The sequence below is a fragment of the Pelobates fuscus genome, chromosome 3 (genome assembly GCF_036172605.1).
Source record: "Pelobates fuscus isolate aPelFus1 chromosome 3, aPelFus1.pri, whole genome shotgun sequence".
In the NCBI taxonomy this organism is placed as follows: Eukaryota; Metazoa; Chordata; class Amphibia; order Anura; family Pelobatidae; genus Pelobates; species Pelobates fuscus.
Genome location: NC_086319.1, coordinates 285022293 through 285045362, shown reverse-complemented (window position 1 = coordinate 285045362; position 23070 = coordinate 285022293). Strand labels below are relative to the sequence as shown.

At 38.4% G+C, this 23070-nt stretch overlaps 1 protein-coding gene across 3 annotated transcripts in view; it reads right to left on the bottom strand.

Annotated features, from left to right (window-relative positions):
- Nucleotides 1-8334: 8334 nt before the first annotated feature.
- Nucleotides 8335-23070, bottom strand: part of TIA1 (TIA1 cytotoxic granule associated RNA binding protein) — a 24802-nt gene continuing 10066 nt past the window's right edge. Inside the window, exons 2-13 of one of the 3 annotated variants that reach the window (XM_063448656.1) lie at nt 22360-22456; nt 21368-21466; nt 19719-19773; nt 19506-19538; nt 18960-19047; nt 17936-18011; nt 17058-17166; nt 16741-16836; nt 16574-16658; nt 15535-15667; nt 13544-13689; nt 8335-9581 (exon numbers count right to left, since the gene is read on the bottom strand). In XM_063448656.1, the coding sequence (XP_063304726.1) occupies nt 9455-9581; nt 13544-13689; nt 15535-15667; nt 16574-16658; nt 16741-16836; nt 17058-17166; nt 17936-18011; nt 18960-19047; nt 19506-19538; nt 19719-19773; nt 21368-21466; nt 22360-22456 (1144 nt within the window). In that variant the 3' untranslated portion in view covers nt 8335-9454. Of the gene's footprint in view, nt 9582-13539; nt 13690-15534; nt 15668-16573; nt 16659-16740; nt 16837-17057; nt 17167-17935; nt 18012-18959; nt 19048-19505; nt 19539-19718; nt 19774-21367; nt 21467-22359; nt 22457-23070 lie in introns of those variants that run through there. The other 2 variants (XM_063448658.1, XM_063448659.1) reach the window with 2 other exon arrangements.

Sequence of the window (23070 nt, the reverse complement as noted above, 5' to 3'; positions counted from 1 at the left end):
CACACACTGACAGACATACTGACACAGACATACACTTTAAAACTCACCCTCCAGTTTCCTACCTTTCCTGCTGGTGGCTGAAGGCGTTGGGAGTTGGGGTCTAGAGCTCTTGGCCAGCCCCCCTCCAATCTGCCTACTCTTCTTTCCTGCGCGCTCCTCTCTTTGTGGGAGGAAGTGATACGTGGCCGTCACTTCCTCCCAGCCTGCTGCCGAAAAGCAAGGGGCCCGCTCACGCTGTTAAAGCACCTCAGCGTGTGACCGGGTCCCTGCTGACAGAAGCCCAGCGGGTGGTCCTTTGTGCATGGGCCACCCGGTGGGCCTCCTTAGTGTGCAGATTACCAGCCAGAGGGTTAGAAATAGTTGAGGCCAGCAGGGCTCACGGTGCAGCTGCCCAGTTTGCCCCGCGTTAAAGAAGGCCCTGCGTATATGAGCTATTATATTGTTTATGTTCATGAGTAGTTTATGGTATTGTGTATGATACATATGAATGTAAGCTGTGTATGGGTGCTGCTTGTGGAATTGTGTGTGTGTGGATGGATGGATATGTCAAAGTGTGTGTTTGGTAGTGTGTGGGGGCTGTTTGGGGTATTGCATGTGGGGTTGTGTGCATGTATGTGGATTGTTAGTGGTGTTTCGTTTGTGCGGATTGTGTGTATGTTTGTGTGTGGGCTGTCCGTATTATTTGTATGAGGGGAGGGTTATTCTGCATTTCTGTGTATATTTAGCAGTGTGGGTGGCTTCCATGGAGTGCAGTGTTGACCAAGCTGGCCAGGTACATGTCAAGGACAGGAGCTGCAACAGCAACTGTGAGCTGCTCTACTACAGAGTGGCTTCCTATTCACAAGTGCTGGGAGGAAGTGATCTGAGATCACTACCTCTACGTGCTGCAATGCATAAATTGAGGATTGCCCTTCACCACCTTTTCGGATTAGCAGATATCTGAAGTTTTACTGGGACTCCTGATAGGCCAGAGCCTGTTTGACTCTAGCAGCCTTGAGTGCCGTGCAAAGACACCTCGAGTGCCGTGCATGGCACTAGTGCCGTAGGTTGCCTACCCCTGTGCTAGTTGTTCGGGCCATTATCTTATGTTAGCTGGTGTATGTCTTTAGTTTGTGTTAGCTGGGTGGCTTCTTTGCTTTGTGTTGTCTGGTGTATGCAAGTGCTGTATGGCAGCTGGTTTGTGTCAGTGCTTTGTGTTAGTTAGGTTGTGTGATTGCTTAGTCGTTATAACATGCAAAGCAGTAATTAGGCAGTATTAAAACATTAGATCTACCTAACTTGTATATAACCGAATAAGATATTGTACACTGTTCTAACTTTGCAATTCTCGTCGTAAATATTATACATCAGAATATACTTAACAATCATTTAAGTATGCAGTTGTTGTCGTACTTTGTTTTAAATATTTTTATAGTATCGCAATATAGACGCGGGTTTTAAGTATTAACAATTAATGCAGTTAGTCGCCTATGCAGAGGCGTGCGTGTTAAAATTATGGTTAGCCTTATGCACACATATTGCGGTTTTATCTGATTAGCATGTGGTTGCATGCGCAGAGGCGTATGCTTCAACGTAGGCAAGTATTCGCTAGTATTTGGTATACATAAGCTTTATGAAATTAAACATCGCAATCTAAAGCATGTTGCAATAAGCTAGTATAGTAAAGGAAGCGATTGAAAGAGATTTGGTCCTTCATAGGATAGTGATTGGTGATTGGTCCTTCATTATGCATTGTAGGCCATTACACTATTGATCACTCCAACCTTTTTCTGGGTACTTTTAAACAAACGGTCTGTCTAGAAGGAGGGGAGGCTCTCATGGCACTGCTTCCACACTGTCCCTGGGGTGCCAGGCCTCCTTCCCTCTCCCCATGCCGAGCTCTGCTCACCGGTCAGGTCCCCCACAGTTCCGTGGGCACTCAGGAGCACAAACTGTCCGTTGGACCCCACCACAAAAGTCCTCTGGTCGTCCGCTCCCTGCACCTCCCCAGCTCCATACGGATCCCTTGAGGTGTGTGTTCCCACGTCTCGCCCGGTGCCGGCCACATGCTTGAAGCCGGTGTCCACCCCCCACGACCACCGGTTCGTCGAGGGGGGCGGCGCTGTTCCGCCTCACCGGGCTCACGGCGCCGGGGACTGGGCCCTCCGGGGACCTCCCAGACCCGGAGACCCGGGCACCCACCTCTCCAGCAGTCAAGGCCACAGCATGGAAGATCCGTCCGGCGCCCGGTCCTGCCAGGGCCCGCGCGGGCCGCTCATGACAGTCCCCCTTGATGAAGGTAGCGTGGGTAATAAATGTCCCTTAATTCCAGGTGTAATTATCAGGCAGGCCACATTTGTGTGGCCTGTGCCTGTAATGGAGGTCAGCGTGTGTCCCAGGCGGTGGTTTCCGTTCCGGGGCATGCAGCCTCCATGTGGCCGGAATTATCCCCTCCGATCTGGGGGGGGGGGGGGGAGCCGCCTCTCTCGTCCATGTGGACCCCCCATCAATGGTTCTGCATCTGGGGTGCTCGCTCACCTGGCCAAGCGGTCGGGTAACGGGTCCCGGTCAGCCAATATGCTTGTTCCGGCCGGAGATGGTGCCTAGGCCGGCCTCATTAATTTCAGTGCTCCCGGTGGGTATTTGGCTGCAGATCTGTATCTTTTGAAAGCTTAGGTGATCCCCCATTATGTCCCAGCGAGCATTCCAGCTTTAGGGCATTTTAAAAGTATGTTATCTGCCCTTTTTCAGGGCTCTTGCTCGGAGCCACATTATTCTGCTGCCATGCGGCTTGGCGGCCCGGCCCCGCCCCCCCAAGCTTAAGCTATTGTGACAACAGATATGAGTGGTGGCACTGACTGTGCAAATGGGCACAGCATCCAGCCTGACACAGAAGATAGCAGGCAGGCAACTGCTCTTCTATTACAGTGAAAATAAATTATTTTTTAAAATCTAAAGCTTAAGCTATTGTGACAACAGATATGAGTGGTGGCACTGACTGTGCAAATGGGCACAGCATCCAGCCTGACACAGAAGCTGGCAGGCAGGCAACTGCTCTTCTATTACAGTGAAAAAATATATATATATTTTTTTTAAATATAAAGCTTAAGCTATTGTAAAAAACAGATATGAGTGGTGGCACTGACTATGCAAATGTCATGAAAACTTTGACATATTTTCAATAAAAAAAAATAAAAAAAAAAGGGGGGGAGGGGCAACACATGGGACACAGACACGCACTATTATCTACTTGGAATGTGTGGGACCTGCGAGTCCGCATAGCTCATTGGGGCCTGCGAGCCCACATGCAAATACTTTATATTGTTGTTTCCAGGGACCTGCGAGCCCAACCCCTTTTTCTTGTTGAAAATACATTGCGAATACATTAATAAAAATCATATTTAGAAAAAAAAAAATATCTGGAAGTATTACTTTACTGAGAGGGTAGTGGATGCATGGAATAGGCTTCCAGCCAAACTGGTAGAGGTTAACACAGTAAAGGAGTTTAACCCCTTAAGGACCAAACTTCTGTAATAAAAGGGAATCATGACATGTCACACATGTGAGGTGCATGCAGCTGGTCGGCCATGGGAACCCATTCCATGAAGCTCCTGACAAAGTTTTTGTGATGATATTAATGCTAGTGGAAGTAACTCTTCAGCTATTGAATCAGCAGAGTGCTGGCAACTTTTATGCACCATATGCCTCAGCACTCAGTGACCTCGCTCTGTGACTTTATATGGTCTTTTGCTTCGGGCTGAGTTTCTGCTGTGCCTAAACACTTCCACCTTCCAATAATACCACTTACAGGTGACAGTGGAATAGCTAGCAGGGATTAAATTTCATGAACAGACTTATTCAAATGGTGAAACTCTATCACAGTACCATGTTTGAATTCACTGAGCTCTTTATAATGAAATTTTTTCACAAATGTTTGTAAATGCAGACTGCATGGCTAGATGCTTGATTTTATAAACCTGTATTCCATAATTAAGAGGTGTGTCCCAATACTTACTTCCAAGTAGTGTGTATAAGTAGTTTGCAGTGATGGAAACGTGCGAAAGATGAGAAATAATGATAATGGGTAATCTGAAATAGGAGTCAGCGAGGCTGAGATGAAGAGGCACACATAGATGTGATGGGTGATGGAGAAGAAACAGAATAATTTGTAGACGATATCCCAGAAGGATTAATATTTGCACAAGACATAACCAAACGTTATTTGTCGGTTCCATAATTCAGTTTTAACTAGAGAACATTTAAAAGAACTTTCCAAGCGAGGAATGGCACTAAGCGTATTACAGGTAAGACGTCAAGCATGCTGTATTGATTATGGTGGTTGGATTGTTCCTTTAAAGATTACTAAACGACTTCATCTCAATGACAGTATGTGGTTTGGTATCCGTGTCCTTTTAACCCTGAAATGTAAAAATATAGCATTTTTTTTTTTTTTTTTAGAAACTGCACAGTTTACATTTCAGGGTTAAGTTAACGTGCTACTCCATGAAACTGGATAAAGATAATGTTTATATTCCTCATTGCTTTAGTGTTCCTTTAAGGTGCCCTATGTAATCTCTGCTAGAGTAAAAAGCTGTCTTGTACTTGAGTTTAATGTTCAGGGAATATTTTAACCTTGCAGAGGCGAATTAGATAACATTTGAGGCCAAACCTGCATAACATTACTTTCCAGTGAGAAAGAAATAATGAGCCAAATGTCATGACATGTGGCGGTTCCTAGTGGTATTTTTGTTTAATACACACTACTTGGTAATATTTATCTGTATATTCCATTGATTTGTACACTTTTAGTCTATTTTCTTATCCAATTTGAGATCAACAACTATTTTGTTTGCCGATGGGGCAGAATAGCAAATGGTGTCTAATACTTAAAGTGAACTTACCATGACATATCTTTCTAACAATCTGGCTTGACTCATGTTATACAACTAGGGGTTTCTTCCTTTAACACTATTAGAAGCTCATATTTTATTTCCATTCCCACTGTCTCCAGCTGGGAGTTCAATCATGTTTTCATTTGCTGTAAAACACACCTCACTTGCATATCCCTGTTGAGGGAGCACATACCTGCTTCCCATAACAAGCTTAAAGTCCCCAACACTTTATGTTGGCTTTGTGTACATTAAAAAGTATAGATTTTCAGACTGTCTGCCGAAACCCACTGCTATTAATCCTTCTTGATGTTTCTCTCCAAGCTGCTGCTCTCACAAAGGGTTCCCTCCTAACTTCTTCCCCATTGCCATCTACTAGGCCAGGCATAGGCAACCTTTGTCACTGCCGATGTTTTGAACTTCACCTCCCATGATGCTTTGCAAGCATTATGGGTGCAAGAGCATTTTGGGGGATGTAGTCCACAACATCTGGGGTATCAAAGGTTGCCTATCCCTGGGCTAGGCTATGCTGAATTCAAGCAATTTGTGTGTTAATGTGAAAATATTCTGCAGTGCCATTGAGATCAGGGTTCTATGATTACAGAATTAAGACAATACAGTTTTGTGAAAAGGGGGCATGAACATGGACTGCAAATAAATCATCAATTTGTGAAAAATGTGGGGTTTTAGGGAAAGTTTCTCTAAACAAGTGAATTTGTAGTTCACAAATAAACCATTCGGTGACAGAAAGAGCTTCAGTCTTGTGATGCAAAACAAAAGCATGAGATGACAGCAGTATTTTAAGGGCGCACATTTCACTGTGATTGCCAGTTGAATTTTAACCAGTAGCAGAGACTTTATAGGTTGGAGATGCAATGTTGCAGAATATTAATCAATCTTTTTTGATTATACATTTTTTTTCAGGTTTGCTTAATACCCATAGCATCTAGAATATTCTTTTAAAACCCTGCACTTATCCCATCAGCATTGTTATATACTGAGTACTGAGCATTTTTTGGGCATTTTTCTTATGTGTGCATTTCATTTATCAACCTACTAGGCCAGTCCACTGACTAATTCTATAATTTTATCCATTCTTACAGGCTCTTTATAATGCACTCTGACCAATGCTTCCAACATTTTTTCCCCTTCGATTAGACTTCTCTGCTCATGCCTTCAATAATCTTCTCCGATAACACTTAGCATTTCTTTGTACCAAACCTTCTCAGTGTCCTAAAGTTTTGTACAAATCAAGGCTGCTCTAGTTCTTATAGTGCCCTGGCATCCTCCCATATGAGTTTGTCAAACCATTATTGAACAGTTTGACAGCTTACTGCAGCCTTGATTGTCCTTGCAGGGGATGCCAACCACCCCCACGCAGCTAAGCAGGGAATCTCTCCATGACAGAGCATATGCTGAGTGCACACAGGCAATGGGCAAGGTCCAGTATTAGAAGACATCTGGCTTCCCCTGCAGAGCGACAAACGAAAGCTGTCTAACCATTCTAAAACAGTTTGACACATTACTGTGTTGCGGTACCAGGGCACACTTGGCATCATAGCTGCTACAATGTCCTTTAGTAACTATTGCCTTGGAGTGTTCCTTTAATTGCCGCTCATTGTTTCATTGACAAAATATATCCTTTTAACAGTCTGCCAAAGACAGTTTATACTTCCTATACCAGTGTTCAACAAATCAACACACCTCAGTGCAAATATTTATGCTCAAGTTTAGCAAAATAATTGCCAATGCACACTTTTCAATTCCCCACTGCAAACATTCAGGAGCTTATGCATCTTAAATATTTGTTAGAAGTACTCATATATAGCTCTACAAAATTAACGAACAGCTGTTACATGCAAAAATAAAATCAATGGCAAAGTTATCATGTAGAGCCCTCAAAGACCAAATGTTACACAGTTGTCATAATCGGACCAATAAAAAAGGCCTATCAGCATGGAATAAATTGCTAAAGTTAACCTACTTAATGGTAATGACACAACTGTATACAATTCTCTGTTTGGTCTTGTGATACTGACTCACTGATCAATGGACAAGCATCTAAATGGTTTTCTTTTTATTAGTTTGCTTGGTTAGATTTTGGACACCGCTAAACTATGTTTATTTTAGTATTTCTGAGATGGAGAAAATTATATACTGTGAAAACTATAGAGTACCAGCTGCAGATTTTACATAGAGATATTTATTTCCACACTAGACTTTTATTAAGCTGTGTGGTAGACTTTTTGTTGATGTTTGCTATATACATTATACTGAGTGGACAATTAAACTTAAAGAAAAATAACTCATTACTACTTACTTGAGTAAAAACACCAGATACAGATTTTTTTGTTGTCATTTATAAAACCCAGCAATATTTTTAATTGAATAAAACTGACAGGTGACAATGTATGTTCAATGGCAGAGACTGTTGTAGGCAGTCACTGTTCTGGGAAACTGAACAAAAGTTCTAATTGGAGGTTGGGGGGTGGGGGGAGAATAAATAAAAAAAAAAAAAAAAAAAAACAGCTAGCAATGAAAAAATTCCCAAAACGAAAATCCTAGCAACCCACAGATTATAAACTGGGATTGCATTGAGGAATAATATATTCTATATGTTGTTTTTTAGCACAATAAAATTATTAGTTACAAAACATTAGAAATGATGAAGAGAATAACTCAAACAGTAAATGTCAGATGCATGCTGGAAATGGCAAATGTGGTAAGAAACTGCTGAAAAGTTTATTTTTGTTTTCAGATTTTTTTTTATGCTTTTGTATTGAATTTATTGGTTTAATGTAATGTGGTGTGATTTGTTAGCAGGGCAAAAAAAAAAAAAAAAACATTAACATTTTTTTAAAATTATCATCCAGCACTGCTACTTTCATGTTTATTGAAATGCCATTGTTTCTGTAAAGAAATTTGATTTTTTTTTTTTTAAACAAGTTTTATAAGATTGCAAGCAGAGGCACTGGATCATAAAAAAAAACCAAAAAAAACTAAACTTTTGCAACAATTGGACACAAACTCTGATAGGGACACTCCAACCACTATAAGTAGTCCAGTTTATGCTAATGGTTACAGTACTAGAAACTGGTCTCTGCAACTTTAAATCAAAGCTTAATGAAAACAGGCTATCCCACATTTCCCTGATAATTTGAGAAGCATTAAAGAAGAAAAAAATACAAATAGCAACATTTTCAAAGATAAAGTTGGAGAGTCAGCATCCTAGCACTGTAATAACTACAAGCTGTACTGGTAATGGAGCTTTGAGCATCCAATGTTTAACAAGCACCTGTAAACTGAGGGAAACAAAGTTACAAACCGCATTTGAATATTTACAACTTTTTGGAAAGATTTCAAATTTTATGGACAGTAAAACATTTTTGAGGATATACAAGATGTGTCTCTACAGCAGGTTTCAAAATGGCAGGTAAATGTAAATAAAAGATGAAACAGTACAGGCTGGTTCATTAAGAATTTATCACATTTTTGCAATTTCAGTAAACGGGATTTTATAACGTCCCATTACCACATCGTATTTTTTTTGATCATAGAAGATAATAAACCTTTAGAAATAAATCCAACAATGATTTTTCTCCTAGGCACCTTCTTGAACAAAAAAAAAAAAAAAAAAAAGGGAAGGAGAAATTGACAGGAAAAAGTAGCAAACGGCAGTTTGCAAACATAAGAGAAAACATGGAAGAAGAATCTTCTGAGAAATAGTTTCACGTACAGGCTCAGATCAAGTCACATTTTTTTCTGATGTAAGATAAGTTTAACCCTTTTAACACATGAGGGATCAGAGTGAGAGCCCTCGTTGTGCTAAATTATTTTAATACCTTCGCAAGGCAAAAAAAAAAGAAAAGAGAAAGAAAAAGTCATTGGGATTTGATACAAATTGATGTCAGGAAAAAAGGCAAAAAATGGGCATAAAGAACTTTGAACAGTGTGTATAACCTGAATATGAAATTATGTGTTTCATACTGAAGGTTTTGAAAAGGAAGAACAGGAAAACTAAACCTCCACAAACACAACTTCACAACTTTTGTACAGTTAAACTTTATAATACATCTCAAATCATACTAAGAATGCAATCTAAGACTGCACACTACTTCAGTGGAAAGGAAAAAAAAAAAAAAAAAAGAGGAAAAAAAAAAAAGACATTTTTGTGCAATTTGCTGCCAAAGTGGCAGTGATCCCTGCATTGTATTTTTTTATTATTATTTCAAAGGAACTTAACCCTTTTACTGCCGAAAAGATCTGGCAAGCAAGGCTTGGCTGTTCTCTTCAAGAGAGACAGGGTTAAGCAACAGTTACATATATAAAAAAAAAAAAAAAAAAAAAATTTAAAATGAAAAAGGAAGGCAAAAATTGGCAAACATCCAGCATCTCTAGTATTGTGTGGTTTGGATTTTTAACCAAATGGATGAACGTTTCATGATTTAAAAAATGGTTTGATTTTTTTTTTGTTGTTTTAATAAATATACTGTATCTGACATCTGCACTGACGTGATTTCATAATGGTATCAAAGTAAACAAATGGGCCAGCAACAGACTGCTGGCATGTCTGGGAGTCCTTCCTCTCATTGGGTTTGGTATCCAGCCATACGAAATCCCGTTTGGTTTGTAATCAGAGTTCCATTCTGTCCAGGGGGAGCCTGCACCCCATAATTTGGTCCCATCCATGCTGTTGCAGATGATGGAGTTTGACTAAAAAAAGATCAGATATAAGTTTAAAAAATAAAATAAAAATTCATTTGAGGCTAAAGACCATGAAAAATGGTTTTCTGAGTAATGCATAAAACAGATCTCTATTTACAGTTCCACACAAGCTGTCAGAAACAAAAACATAGTAATTAGGTTAGTTATTAAAATAACTTAGTGGTGTACTAGCAAAACCATTAACATATTTAATCAATCATTGTTAACAGGAGTAGTCCCAGAAGATTGGTAGTTAGTGAATGTTGTGCCCATTCACAAGAAAGGTAGTAGGGAGCAGTCGGGCAACTATAGGCCAGTAAGCCTTACTTCAGTAGTGAGGAAAGTAATGGAAACCAAGTTAAAGGATAGGATTGTTGAACATCTAAAACCACATGGATTTCAAGATCAGAGACAACATGGGTTAACTTCAGGGAGATCATGCCAAACTAATCTTGATTTTTTTGATTGGATAACTAAAAGAATAGATCAAGGTGGTGCAGTAGACATTGCTTACCTAGATTTCAGTAAGGCTTTTGACACTGTTGCACATAGAAGGCTCATTAATAAACTGTAATCTTTACATTTGGATTCCAATATTGTTGAATGGGTAAGGCAGTGACTGAGTGACAGGCAACAGAGGGTTGTAGTCAATGGAGTATATTCAAAGCAGTGGCGGAACTACCGCAGTCGCAGGGGTTGCACCTGCGACCGGACCCCCGTGACTGGGTGCCGCCATGTGTTGCGGCCCGGCCCACGTGGTGGAACTGGACCTCAGGGAAGTGACATTTTGTGTGTGTCCGTCTCCCCGTCCGCCTGTATGTGTGTGTCTAAAGTATCGGAGAGGGGTGGGAGATGTGAGGGGGGTGGGGTGTGGAGGTGCAGGGCAGTTTTTGCTCCAGAGCCCTGTGGTTTCTAGTTACGTCTCTGATTCAAGGCATGGTCTTGTCACCAATGGGGTAACTCAGGGATCTGTACTTGGACCCATTCTCTTAATATTTCTATGAGTGATATTGCAGAAGGTCTTGATGGTAAGGTATATCTTTTTGCTGATGATACTAAGATATGTAACAGGGTTGATGTTCCAGGGGGGATAAGCCAAATTATTTATGTAAACTATAAATATGGTCAAAGTTGTGGCAGCTGACATTCAATGTGGATAAGTGCAAGATAATGCATCTTGGACATAAAAACCCAAGGGCAGAGTAGAGAATATTTGAGAGTCCTAACCTCAACATCTGAGGTAGGCAGACAATGTAATAAAGCAGCAGGAAATGCTAGCAGAATGCTTGGTTGTATAGGGAGAGGTATTAGCAATAGAAAGAGGGAAGTGCTCATGCCATTGTACAGAACTCTGGTGAGACCTCACTTGGGAGTATTGTACACAGTAGGGGAGACCATATCTCCAGAAGGATATTGATACTTTAGAGAGAGTTCAGAGAAGGGCTACCAAACTGGTTCATGGATTGCAGGATAAAACTTACAAGGAAAGGTTATAGGATCTTAACATGTATAGTTTTAGGAAAGACGAGACGGGGAGATATGATAGAAACATTTAAATACATAAAAGGGAATCAACACAGCAAAGGAGGAGACTATAGTTAAAAGAAGAAAAACTACCACAACAAGAGTACTGTCTTAAAGGGACACTATAGTCACCCAGCATGCGCATTCGGCTCCGCTGACGTCGGACGGGGAGGAGAGGTCACCAGCGCCGAGGGAGCCCGGCGCTGGTTTAAGGTAAAGGAGGGGGACTTTGAGGGTGGCGGTACCCTCAGGGAACTATAGTATCAGGAAAACCGCTTTGTTTTCCTTACACTATAGTGATCCTTTAAATTAGAGCTTCAAAGGTTTAAAAATATCAGGAAGTATTACTTTACTGAGAGGGTAGGGGATGCATGGACTAGCCTTCCAGCTTAAGTGGTAGAGGTTAACACAGTGAAGGAGTTTAAGCAAGCATGTAGTCTCTTATCTGGAACAGTGTTTTGAATCTTTTAAACTTTTATTTTTGTTGTAATAAATCCTTTGACTTATTTCTGATTAGCGCTAATTCACTGTTTCAGTACATTTCCTTAGCCCTGTATTTAGGGTATACTTTTTGGGAATACACATTATAACCAAGTCAGTACAATCTATTACTTTTGCTTTATTTAATCTCCTCACTTTTGCATATACTTTTAAGGGATATCGCCTAAATAGTGATCTCATGACATATTGCTCCACTCTTATCCTCTTCTCTTTTAATCACTGTTATTGGTGCGAATAAGTATGGAGGTCATCCATATAATAAATGGTTTTATTTGCAAAGACTATTCTAAATGGGGAACCATCAATCGGAGCATTACAATGATTTTCACAGCACTTCATTAACACTTTTCTTTTAAATAATGACCTTCTAAAAACATCATAAATAATGTTCATCACTGTATCATTTTGCCGCCTTTAAGTCAACAGTTAAGCAAACCGTGTATATCTGTGTTGAAAGGATAGGACAATCTGATGAGAACACTTGGAAAGGCACTACATAAAAACCATGGCAGACAGATCAACTCAGGCTGATTAGGGATTGTAGAATTTGGGAGCCAGACAGCACATTAGGACGTAAAGACAGTTGCATCCATAAAACTTAAAACATTAAAAAAAAGGTATTCATTTTTTTGGGAGTAAGTTTGTCATTTTTTTTGTTTTCTATTTTCTCATAAATAGATTGCATATCAAACACACAAAAACACGGTTGAAGAACTGGCTGAGCATCATGGGTAGACCAAAACATTAACAATGGGGTTTTCTAGTATGCAGAATTACCGTTTTCCACTAATGATTTGAATCCAGCTGTTATAACACCAGCCACAAACACAACTTAAAGGGTTACTCCAAGCATCAAGATCTTATCAGTGTTTTGAAATGGCCAAGTAGTCTATTTTTCAGTATGAAATGCTGCATATACTGAGAAGACAGATGAAGCAACCAGAGGTGTAAGTCTTCCTCTGCCAGCATCACTAGCTAGCCAAAAATGAAAGTAACCCTATAAAGTATTTTGATATGATTTGGCCTCCAATGATTTACATTTATCCATAATTCGAATCACTTAAGCTTTGCATGTTTCTGCAGGAACTTGGCCCCTTTAACCACAGCCTTTCTTTTCACAAAATCTTTACTTAGAAGTACTATAAGTACCCACTCCATGCATCCAATAAAGAAATCAGGCTTAGCTAGGTTACTGACATGACACCAGCCCCCCACACCAACTTTATTACGATCTTTCTTTCCCCTTAGCATGGCTCTGAAATACTATACAGATAAGAGTTATAAGCTGTGTGAAGGAGTTAAAGTCAATAGCTCAGCAAACAGATCTCTTATTGGAGTTATACTGTTTACCTTCCATTGAGGAAAACGTTTAGTAAAGATGGGAAGGTGGCATTATGAGGATTAAAAAATATATATATACTTTGTTATTTAATTTTTTTAACACTCCACTGCGCCAAAAAAATATTTAAAACATTAGAAATACCCCTAATGAAAACATGTATGCATTTAATGATTTTTTTTCATTATGAGGATATCTAAACAACTTGCAAAAGTCGAAGATCTTTTCTCTGCTTCCTTTGCCAGCCCTCCCTTTTTAACCCAGCCCAGACTTACTGTCCAAACAGACGTGTCCCAATGCAGCCTTGTGGGTTTAGCTACACTGAGCTAACCAAACCATGAATTAACATGACTGGGTTTCAGATTAACAGCCAGGGTGTGTAACAAAGTGAATTTATAAAGGAGTCATTGAAATCTTCACTTTTTGTAAATGAAGATTTATAAAGGAAAAAAAAAAGAAAAAAGGACACTACATTCAAACCGCTCAATTGATTTAGGTGTGTAGAGTGTTTCTTTAAGTATACCAGGCAATGCATTAGCAATTGCTTCATTACTATAGTAAACTGGAATCTGGGAAACAAATGGTAATCATAAACGACATTTCTTACCTAAAACCCTGTTGATTCCATGCCTGTCCATAGACCCCATATGTTGGCACTTGCCAGCCATTAGGCATGTACTGGCCTATCTGCTGGGCTCCTCCATACCACTGTCCCCACTGGCCATAAGGTGGGGGGAAGCTAATTTGGCTTTGCTGCGGGGGAAGGAATAAGGACAAATTATGCAAATGAGCACAATGTCTGAAGTAAAGGCAATGAAATATTAATAGCACTGATTGGTACATAAAAGTGTGCATTATATTTAGTAGTTAGAATTTGGGAATTTTTTACAGTTTTAAATTAACTGTCAAAAGAAAAGCAAGTGAGGAATAAAGCGACTCATATTGAACATATGCAAATTTACCTTTTTTCAAAACATGCTATTTTTAAATGTATCATGGAGTTACAAAAATTCTAGGCAAAATTACTTAAAATAATTAGGGGGAGATTTATCAAGGTAAGCGTTATACTGAGGAAAATTGCTAACTAATTAACAATTACCACTGAAACCAACAGAATATATTTCAACATTTAGAACTTTGCCTTTTTGTTTTTTTAATTATGCAACCTTTGTGTTAAAGGGTTACTCCAACCACCATGACCACTTCACTTTTGGTTGAAGTATCTATGTGCAAAGTTTCAGCTTGAAACACTGCACATGCAGAGTTATTGCAAATTGTTTGCTGAAGACTAGTTGCATCTCCAGCACACATGACACTGGCAGCCCAGAATTCTCTTCCAGGCAGGCAATGTCAATTCTGTGCATAAATGACATCTGTTGTCAGTGCGCACTGCATGCTGCCAACAGATGTAGTTTATGCACAGAATTGACATTGCCAGCCTGGAAGAGAGTTCTGGGCTGCCAATGTCACATGTAAGGGGAAGCTAGGTGTCCCCTCCCTCCCTACGTTTTTTTTTTTTTTTTGGTTACATGCCCCCTCCCCACCAAAAAGCCAATCACGGGCTTCTCTATGAGAAGACTGATTGGACTGTGTGCGGCCTCGTGACGTCATGAGAGGATGAGGAAAAGCAACACCAGGTGCTTCACCCGGCACAGGATTTCAGGCAAGTAAATCCTTTTTTTGCAGGTTTATTACGAATTGTAATAGTGCCAGATAGGGCACATTGCACTAGAAAGATTCCTCCCGCTCTCAAAAAAAAACAAAAAAACTTATAGTAACCCCTTAAAGAGTTAGCAAAGGCATAGTTAGGGCTAAAGGAGAAAAAAACATTATTCCATGTCTCCTTTGTATGCCGACAGATGCAAAGGACAGATTTTGGAACAAGGAGATGGATGCAGCTAGTTGCAGGATAAAGGGTTAATAATAAATAAATAGTAATAAAATATATATATATATACACACACACACACACACACACACACACACACACATATATTATACTTAACTTTAATATATGACAGGATACTTCATCCATATACATGCACCTCGGGCTGGACAGTGTCTGTGGTGTTCTCGGCTTTACTCCATGCAAAAAAGCAAGGAAGACTATATAGAGACTGTTTCCAACTCTGTCCGACTCAAGGTGCATGTATATGTCTGAAGTATCCAGTCATATACTAAAAGTAGGTATGGGTTTCTCATTTCCCCCCACATACTTCATTTAAAAATAAATTTCACATGGAGAAACAGAAGTTATTGGGGAAATGTACCAAAGTGTTCTGTTCTAAAAGTGGCTTACAGTCATGAAATAGGGCAATCCCCATTAAAACAAGTGGTGGAAGGAGCACGTTCCTTTGTAGGTTTCTGGTTTACACCTACACAGTAAATATGCACCATGACTGAACTGGATAGTGATGTCATTTACCAAGTATGTAACATAATTAAAAGAAAAGAGCACCATTTACAAAATAGTCAACAGGAGTTACAAGTGATTTTAAATGGTGAGATTTACTGAAAATGTATATTTCTCATTTTACAAAGTTCTGCAGGAGGTTGCATGCATTTGAAATGATTTGATCAATATAAACAGTGTTTTACCTCTCTTACCTGCTGAACGGTGTTCAGCATGTCAGGAGTCTCTTTGCCCCAGTAACACTTCACTACATGCCCTTCGATAGTAGTTCCATTCACACTGACTATAGCATGAGCTGCACTCTCATGTGCATTAAACCTGGAACAACAAGTAATAACTGGGTTTAAACATGTACAAGACAATTGCTCTTTAGTATGCGTCATTTAAGCCATGTTTTGCATGGTTCTGCTATTAAACCGGGTTTAATCATGAAAAAGTACAGCAGGCACAAAAAAAAAAAAAAACACACCAATATTTCAAGTGTCTGATGTTAAAAATGAATAAATAAAGGACTGCCAAATGAGGTCAAACATTTTGTGAAAAGCCATTCCATCATGAATTCAGCTTTGAGATAGTCAATGCATCATCTACACAACAACACATTAAGGTACATACCCCTGTCCGATCCCTTATTTCTATGTCAAATTAACGTGTTTAATGCAAATCTTGGGACCCTGTTCCCTGCACCCATTACACTTTTACATGAGCAATTCCAATTTTTGTTCCAAACCTGCACAGTATTCAACAACTGACAGCATAAGTTAATAATTCAGCCAAAAAAGGACAACCAAATAAGGCAAATTATTGGTTATGTCAAGCTTTAATTTCCACAACAGCAATAAGTCAAGTGACAAGACAGGCTGCAGGCACCATGGAAAATTTTAAAAACTGACTAAACCAGGGACTACTCCAAAAGCATCTTGGCATCATAAATACTGCAGAGGACTGTCGTGGATGTGGTTCTTAGAGTTAAAACAATTAAACAATGACCGCTAATATTTGGCATAACATTTGTTGAGGACTTTCCCATAATGCTTATGTGAAAAAGGTACCCCATATAACACCAGTGGCAAAGGTTAGTCATTGTCCAACATATACAAGTATGAAATGTCACTAGATTTGATTAACAACAAAAAAAAAAAAACAAGCATAAAAAAACCCCAAAAAACAAAACCTTTTTTGTTAACAGTCAAAGAGAAGTAGTGGGTAAATGGCAGACCTTACCGTACAAAAGAGTAACCTTTATCAGGGAAGACTCGAACTTCCATAATTTGCCCAAAAGGTGAAAAAGTCTGCCGCATAAGTTGTTCTGCACAATAAAGAAGAAAGGTTAAACAAAGTACATATATTTTAAGAGCTGGGAGAAATGAAATGATAACGGATGTTCAAACCTGTTAATCCAGATGTCACGCCTCCACAGTACACAGTGCAATTACTGGGACTTGACTGATTGACCACTTCATCATATGATAACTGCTTAGTAGTCGCTAAAATGAAAAAAAATACATTTTCAGCTTAAGAATCCCATAACATTTGTATGAAAATCCACACCCAAAAAGAAAAACAAGGACATTTGAGAAAAGTGATTTTTATTCTGTAACTGGGAGGGGGTGTAAATGTATCAAGAAACAAAATTCACATATTCAATGGAATAAGGTAAGATTAGGTTTGAGAAGAGAGAAAGTTTTTGTAAAATATATATACTCACACTCATAGGTACTCTTCGGAGCTGGGGGCTTTCTTGTAGCCCAGTTGGTTCTGATTTGTCTACCTCCAAGCCACTGGCCACCCATCTGTGCTATTGCATTTTCTGCATCCTATCCAAATGAGAGGCATATAAAGTTTAATTTCATAATTACACTGGGAAACTAGGGCCAACAAGAAAAAAAAAATAGATATAGATAGGAGCAATATATATTAAGAGCAAAATGAAAGTATTTTAAGTTTGCACACACTTGGAAAGTCATTACATCTTCAAAAAATTATAAAACATGAGAACTATAAAACATAGCAAGACCCAGCAATTTGTTATCTGTTTCAACATTATTAGATTTACAACAACAAAGACAGATTTGTATCAGTAAGGCAAAAGTTCCATTGGTGCTCTGTGATGGAGCTGTTAAAAGAAATCAACTTAAAGTTTGGACTAGGAATGTGTTTAGCATTCCCATAAAAACAACAGTGAAGCTAGGATTGGATGACAGGTGTAAGCAATTTCCTAGTCTTAGAAGAACTTAATTAGGAAGCTGCAAATCCTTGTGAACTCTAGCATATATTTTTTAGTCCACTGTTTGCATATTGTGAGCCATCGTCAACCTGGAATGTTATTTGTCTCAAAGACTAGAAAAAAAAAAAAAATATATATATATATATATATATATAAATAATTATAGAAATTACAGTCATTTGTCTATTATGAAAAAATACAAAAAATAAATGATTGTGCATTACCAAAATAACACAAACAGAATTACTCACTAAAGTGTGAATTGTTGAGATTTCACAATAGTTCCAAAGACAAAATAGTGGAAAATAGACTTAACCTGGACTGCATTTATATATTGTATAATGTGACTGGACACTTACCCACTTATTGAAGAAGGACACAAATCCATAGCCCTTGGATTTTCCAGTTGTCATGTCTTTCACCACTCGTGCATCACTAGTAAGAAGGGTAAATATAAAAATAATAAAAAGGTTAAATAATCGTTAACTTTATCCATTTGTAAGAAAGAACACTATGTACAGAAAAGGAAAGCAAGTCACACAAAACCACACCGTGCCTTCAAAAAAGAAAATTAAGATTTTAACCTTTAACGGACCAGCAAATGAAAAGAGTTGGAAGCAGGGCTTTCAAAACTGTCAATAAGGGCTAAAGTGAGATAATCTTATTAAATCAAGAAAGGATGAGAGGATAGACAATCTGGTGTACATGCAAATTGACTCATACTAAAATATAAACACATTAACACCAACTAAAGCTGCTCCCAACTGTGAAATGGGTACGGCTGCATTGTAGTGCAATTTGTTCAAATTATAAAATGTACAGCATCAAGGTTTATGGCAAGCAATCACTTAAACACTGAAAAGAAAAATTACACTGCAATACAAAACTACCTGTAAGATCTACACTTAGCTTTGGCTGTAGATAATGTTTTTGGTGAAGTGTTTAAGCTATTGGTTATTTGCACGCTTAATAAAATCAGTGTTGTCTTAACTCTTTCAAGTGCAGGCGTGACCTGCTACATGGGAGCAGGAAGCACCAGATGTGAAGAAGTTAAAATACAATTTCCATTCTCTGCAGTGCAGACATTCTAACTAACGTTAACGAAAATAAACAAAAGCATAAAACATAAGAGGAAAAATTATAAAAATTTGAATTAAAAAAAAAGAAGGGCATACGTGGCCTGTTAACTGAATTCTCAGGTCAAAGCGTTAACCCCCTTTTTGGTCTGTGGTCTGCTGTAAATTTTGAGAAATTCAGTATTAAAAACTTTTAATAGTAATAAAATAAAAGAGCAACACAATATATTCTATTACTTCAGAAGCATTTATAAAATAATACATTGAGAATGCCAAAGAGCAACAACTGAAAACACTCTCGACTTACGATATTCTCCCAAAAGGTCCAAAAGCTGCTTTTATGTCATCTGTTGTTATCTCTGGACTCAAGTCACCAACAAAGACATGGAAATGGTCTTTTCAGGAAATGGAAAGAGGACACAGGTAAAAAAAAAATAATAATGTTAACGGAGTACATTCATACTGCTATAATCACAAGCAGAAAAGATAATTTAATAGTTGTGACTCTGCACAGCCTATCAATATTCTTGTGTTTCCCAAGTAGTATATAGTTGTCTAACTTTTTAAATGCTGCTGCCAATGAAAACTCAAGACTTTATATGTTAAAACAAAGAGAGGAAACAAAAACTTTATATAAAACGAAATATATTCATATTCACAGAGGAGTGCTTGGGGGGTGGGTGGGGAAATCAAGTAGACCATAGAGAGCAGAATTTCAAGTAAACTGGAAACATTTCATTGTAAAATAGCCATATGCACAAAACAATTAGCAAAGTCAAAGATGGAACAGACTGATGACAGAAAGGGATATCACAAGAAAATAAAAATTTAGCTTAAACAAAAACACAATTACCTTGAGAACGCAGTGTGCTGACAACGGAACTACCTGATGACAAAGATTAGATTTGTTCGTAAATATATTGTCACAAAAACACAATTCATAGCAAACTCATCTTAGGATAAATAAAAATGCTCTACTAAAATTTTAAACAGTGATTGAACAGTTAGTCTCACTTTGAATAACACTAAATTACTGTAATAACAAGGAGTGGGACTTGTTACTTACTATTTGCATCCTTCTTCTGGCTGCTAGGGGTGGTGGCCCAATTCACTTTGACCTCCTGTAATAAAATATATAATTTATTACACAATATGGTCCCCATATTTATTAATACATATTTTAATTAAAACTGCGATGTGTCTGGATTTTAAAGTATCGAATACAACACAAACAACAACTTGTGTTAAAGGAACACTAAATGGTCAGGAACACAAACATGTATTCCTGACCCTATAAGTGTTAAAACCACCATCTTTCTGTGGGATAGATTTTACTGATGGATTGTGAGTGAATTTGATTGGCAACTTAAAGAAACCTTTGCTTTTATGCTCTGCCCGGTCAAGTTTTTTCAACCTGACTGCCCATACATAAAGGACAGCAGCTCCTACTTTTCATACTGTAAAGATACAAAAGCTATGAAGTTCGTTATGGATGACAAAACCACTTTTAAAAAAAAAAAAAAAAAAAAAAAAAAAAAAAAGAGGTGACAGTTCTTTGAACACCGTATACTAAAACTGTTTATCAAGGTCAAAAAATTTCACCAACTGAAATATAGTTTACGTTTGACTTCTCATACAATGATATATAGATGTTTAGTGGATTTCAGCAATAAAAACAACATAGGAGGAGCCCTTGCCAAGCATGCAGGTTTCGAAACCCTGATATGGAAGGGATAAGTAACCCAATGCCAATCATACAAAAAATATAATCTGTATTTTTTGTATCACTTGAGGCAATTCTTGTTTACTATATCGCCCTGTTTTTACCTTAAACAATTATCTCCTAGCAATAAAACACAAAATGGAGAAATAAAGTAAACAGAGTGCAGGTCACAAGTCCGGATACAAGTCAAGGGCTCATGAGCTGCACCACTGTAACCACCTAATAGGGAGCTCCAATGTGGGGGTAACCCTCCAAAATATGTAGGAAATAGGAGTAGGTGATGTATAGAGTCCCACAAGGGGAAACCAACATCAGGAGAGCTCCACTGTATAAGAAATGAGGAAGGGGGGCCCTACCTTTAATCAATCTAAGAATAAAAAGGGATATGCAAACAAAAAATATAACTTGGGGAAAAAAAGGGAGATCTACTAAACGGTTCCATGGGGATCAATTGTCTGGAGTACTAGCTAGCATCTAAGTTTCAGTTCCCCTAGTGTCCGACTGACGGTAAGGTCGTGTAAACGAGGTAAGGGAGAGAGAAAAGGCACAGGGTCCCCAGAGAACAAGGGATCAGGTAATCTGGTCTAAACTCAGATGAAAAGCCTCACAAAAAAAAAAGTAAAATAAATAAATCTCAATTCACCCTAAGAGTTACCTCGACACTGTGGTCTGACCAATAGTGTCTACCGGAACCAACTCTTCCTATTAAAGTTATAAATAGACACCTAAAAATCAATAGCCATAGTGCTACCAAGTGCAGAGATTAAATTAAAAAACTCTCTACACGCGTTTCGGCGTGTTCCAAACGCCGTTGTCAGGAGCTCCCCTGATGTTAGTTTCCCATAACCCCCTACTCCTATATCCTAGCAATCCCTCAACCTGTACCAGATCCTGGCCAACAGACTAAGTTGTCAACATGGACAATAAGGGTGATAAGTGAACATTTTAGGAGCGAGAAAAGTAAGAAAAGGCAAAAGTCCATAAAAACATACCTTGCCCATTATTTTCCGTCCATTCATAGCAGCTAAGGAGGCAGCTGCGTGTCGATGCTCAAAGAATTCAACAAAGCAGTATGGATCATTTCCTGCCGTCTTTTCAACAACAAAAAATATATTGATAAATATCTTTATGTTAATCTTTTAGGACATATATTTTATAAAAATACAAGTAAACGAAAAACAATAAATTAAAAAAATAAACATTTTAAAAATGTTAATAGGTTATAGAGAAGCTAAACCACACAGTAAGCTTAACTTTACATTTATTGATCATCTGGGCAGCAATCATGTGAGATATGCTAGTAAAGCACATGTTAAACTTCGTATAGAACATGTTTTTTTTAAGAAAATACCCATCAGCTGCAACATTATAGAAAGAAAGAAGAAAATAAAATTACCATAAAATGTTTTAACTTTACTTGCCATCTCTGGCAGCACCCAGGGGTGTTATAATAAAAATATGGAATTATGCAACAATGTTCTGCTTTCTTACAAAAAACACATGCACATTAAATAAACCAGAACTGTCAATGTTAAAAAATGAATATCAACTAAAGTCTGCTACAGTGTTTATGGTGCTAGGAATGCCCTGGCATTTTCCCACAGTAACATGGTAAATGATTTTACCATATCCCGCCCAGGGGGAGAAGCTGGATATCTCTGTAGAATAAAGCACATGACAATGAAGAACCACACTCAAATTATGCTCTCAGCTAAAGACGCAGTCCTTTTTTGTGGATGTGACACTGGCGCCCAATGGGATCCAGGTAAGTTGTCAACCTTTGCCAAGACTGATTAAGGCTTACTGTGAGATAGTGCCAGGGCACAGTCAGGGTAGTTACAGTGCCTAGAGACTTTAAGGCAAAAATAGCATAAAGAGTATAAACATGTTAAAAAAAAGTAGAGCTATATAAAATGGTTAGTAGAGTATTTGTTATAGCTCAACCTCTATATTTTCATATAATTTGCATATATGCAAGACTTACATCCATGATCATCTTGCAGCTTTTGCATGGACCAATCTGGCTGAACACCTGAAGAATCAGTGCCTCTGTCACATCCCTAGACAGATTCCCCACATACCTTTGGAATGAAAAATAAAATAATACATTTGAAGAATACAAACAGCGAAAATAAAATACAGGAAACATAATAAAGTTCTTTGGTTACAAACCTCTAGGCAGTTACATCGTGCAACATGACTAAGAATATTTGACTGGATGCATTCTGTAATAGCTGTACCTGGTGGATTCAGGCTTATTTAACTTATTCCCTTTTGTTACAATATTGGATTTAATAAACATATGACACTCCTTTCTGACAATTATAAATAGTTTTAAAAAAATAAGGCACTAGTACATTTAGACTGCTTTTTTTGATGACAAAAAAATATAGCATAAATTAGTAATTCATTCATGCTTTCAAAATGTCAGAAAAAAAAATGTCAAGGACTGTAGAAAAGAATAATGGAGAACACTAAATTTCTACAGGCACTATTTAATAGTAGGCAAGTGTGTGTGTGTGTGTGTGTCAGCCCCAGGTCTCCACGGTGACTAGAAATTTTGCCCTGTCGCCTGGGATTTGTCAGCCTTTTCCCTAACAATGGAGCAGTCTGGCTGCCCGCTGGAGCATGGAGGCGGCGGGAGCAGCTCCTCCCTGCGCGATGTAATGATGCCGGGAGCCAGAAGGCGTCGCTC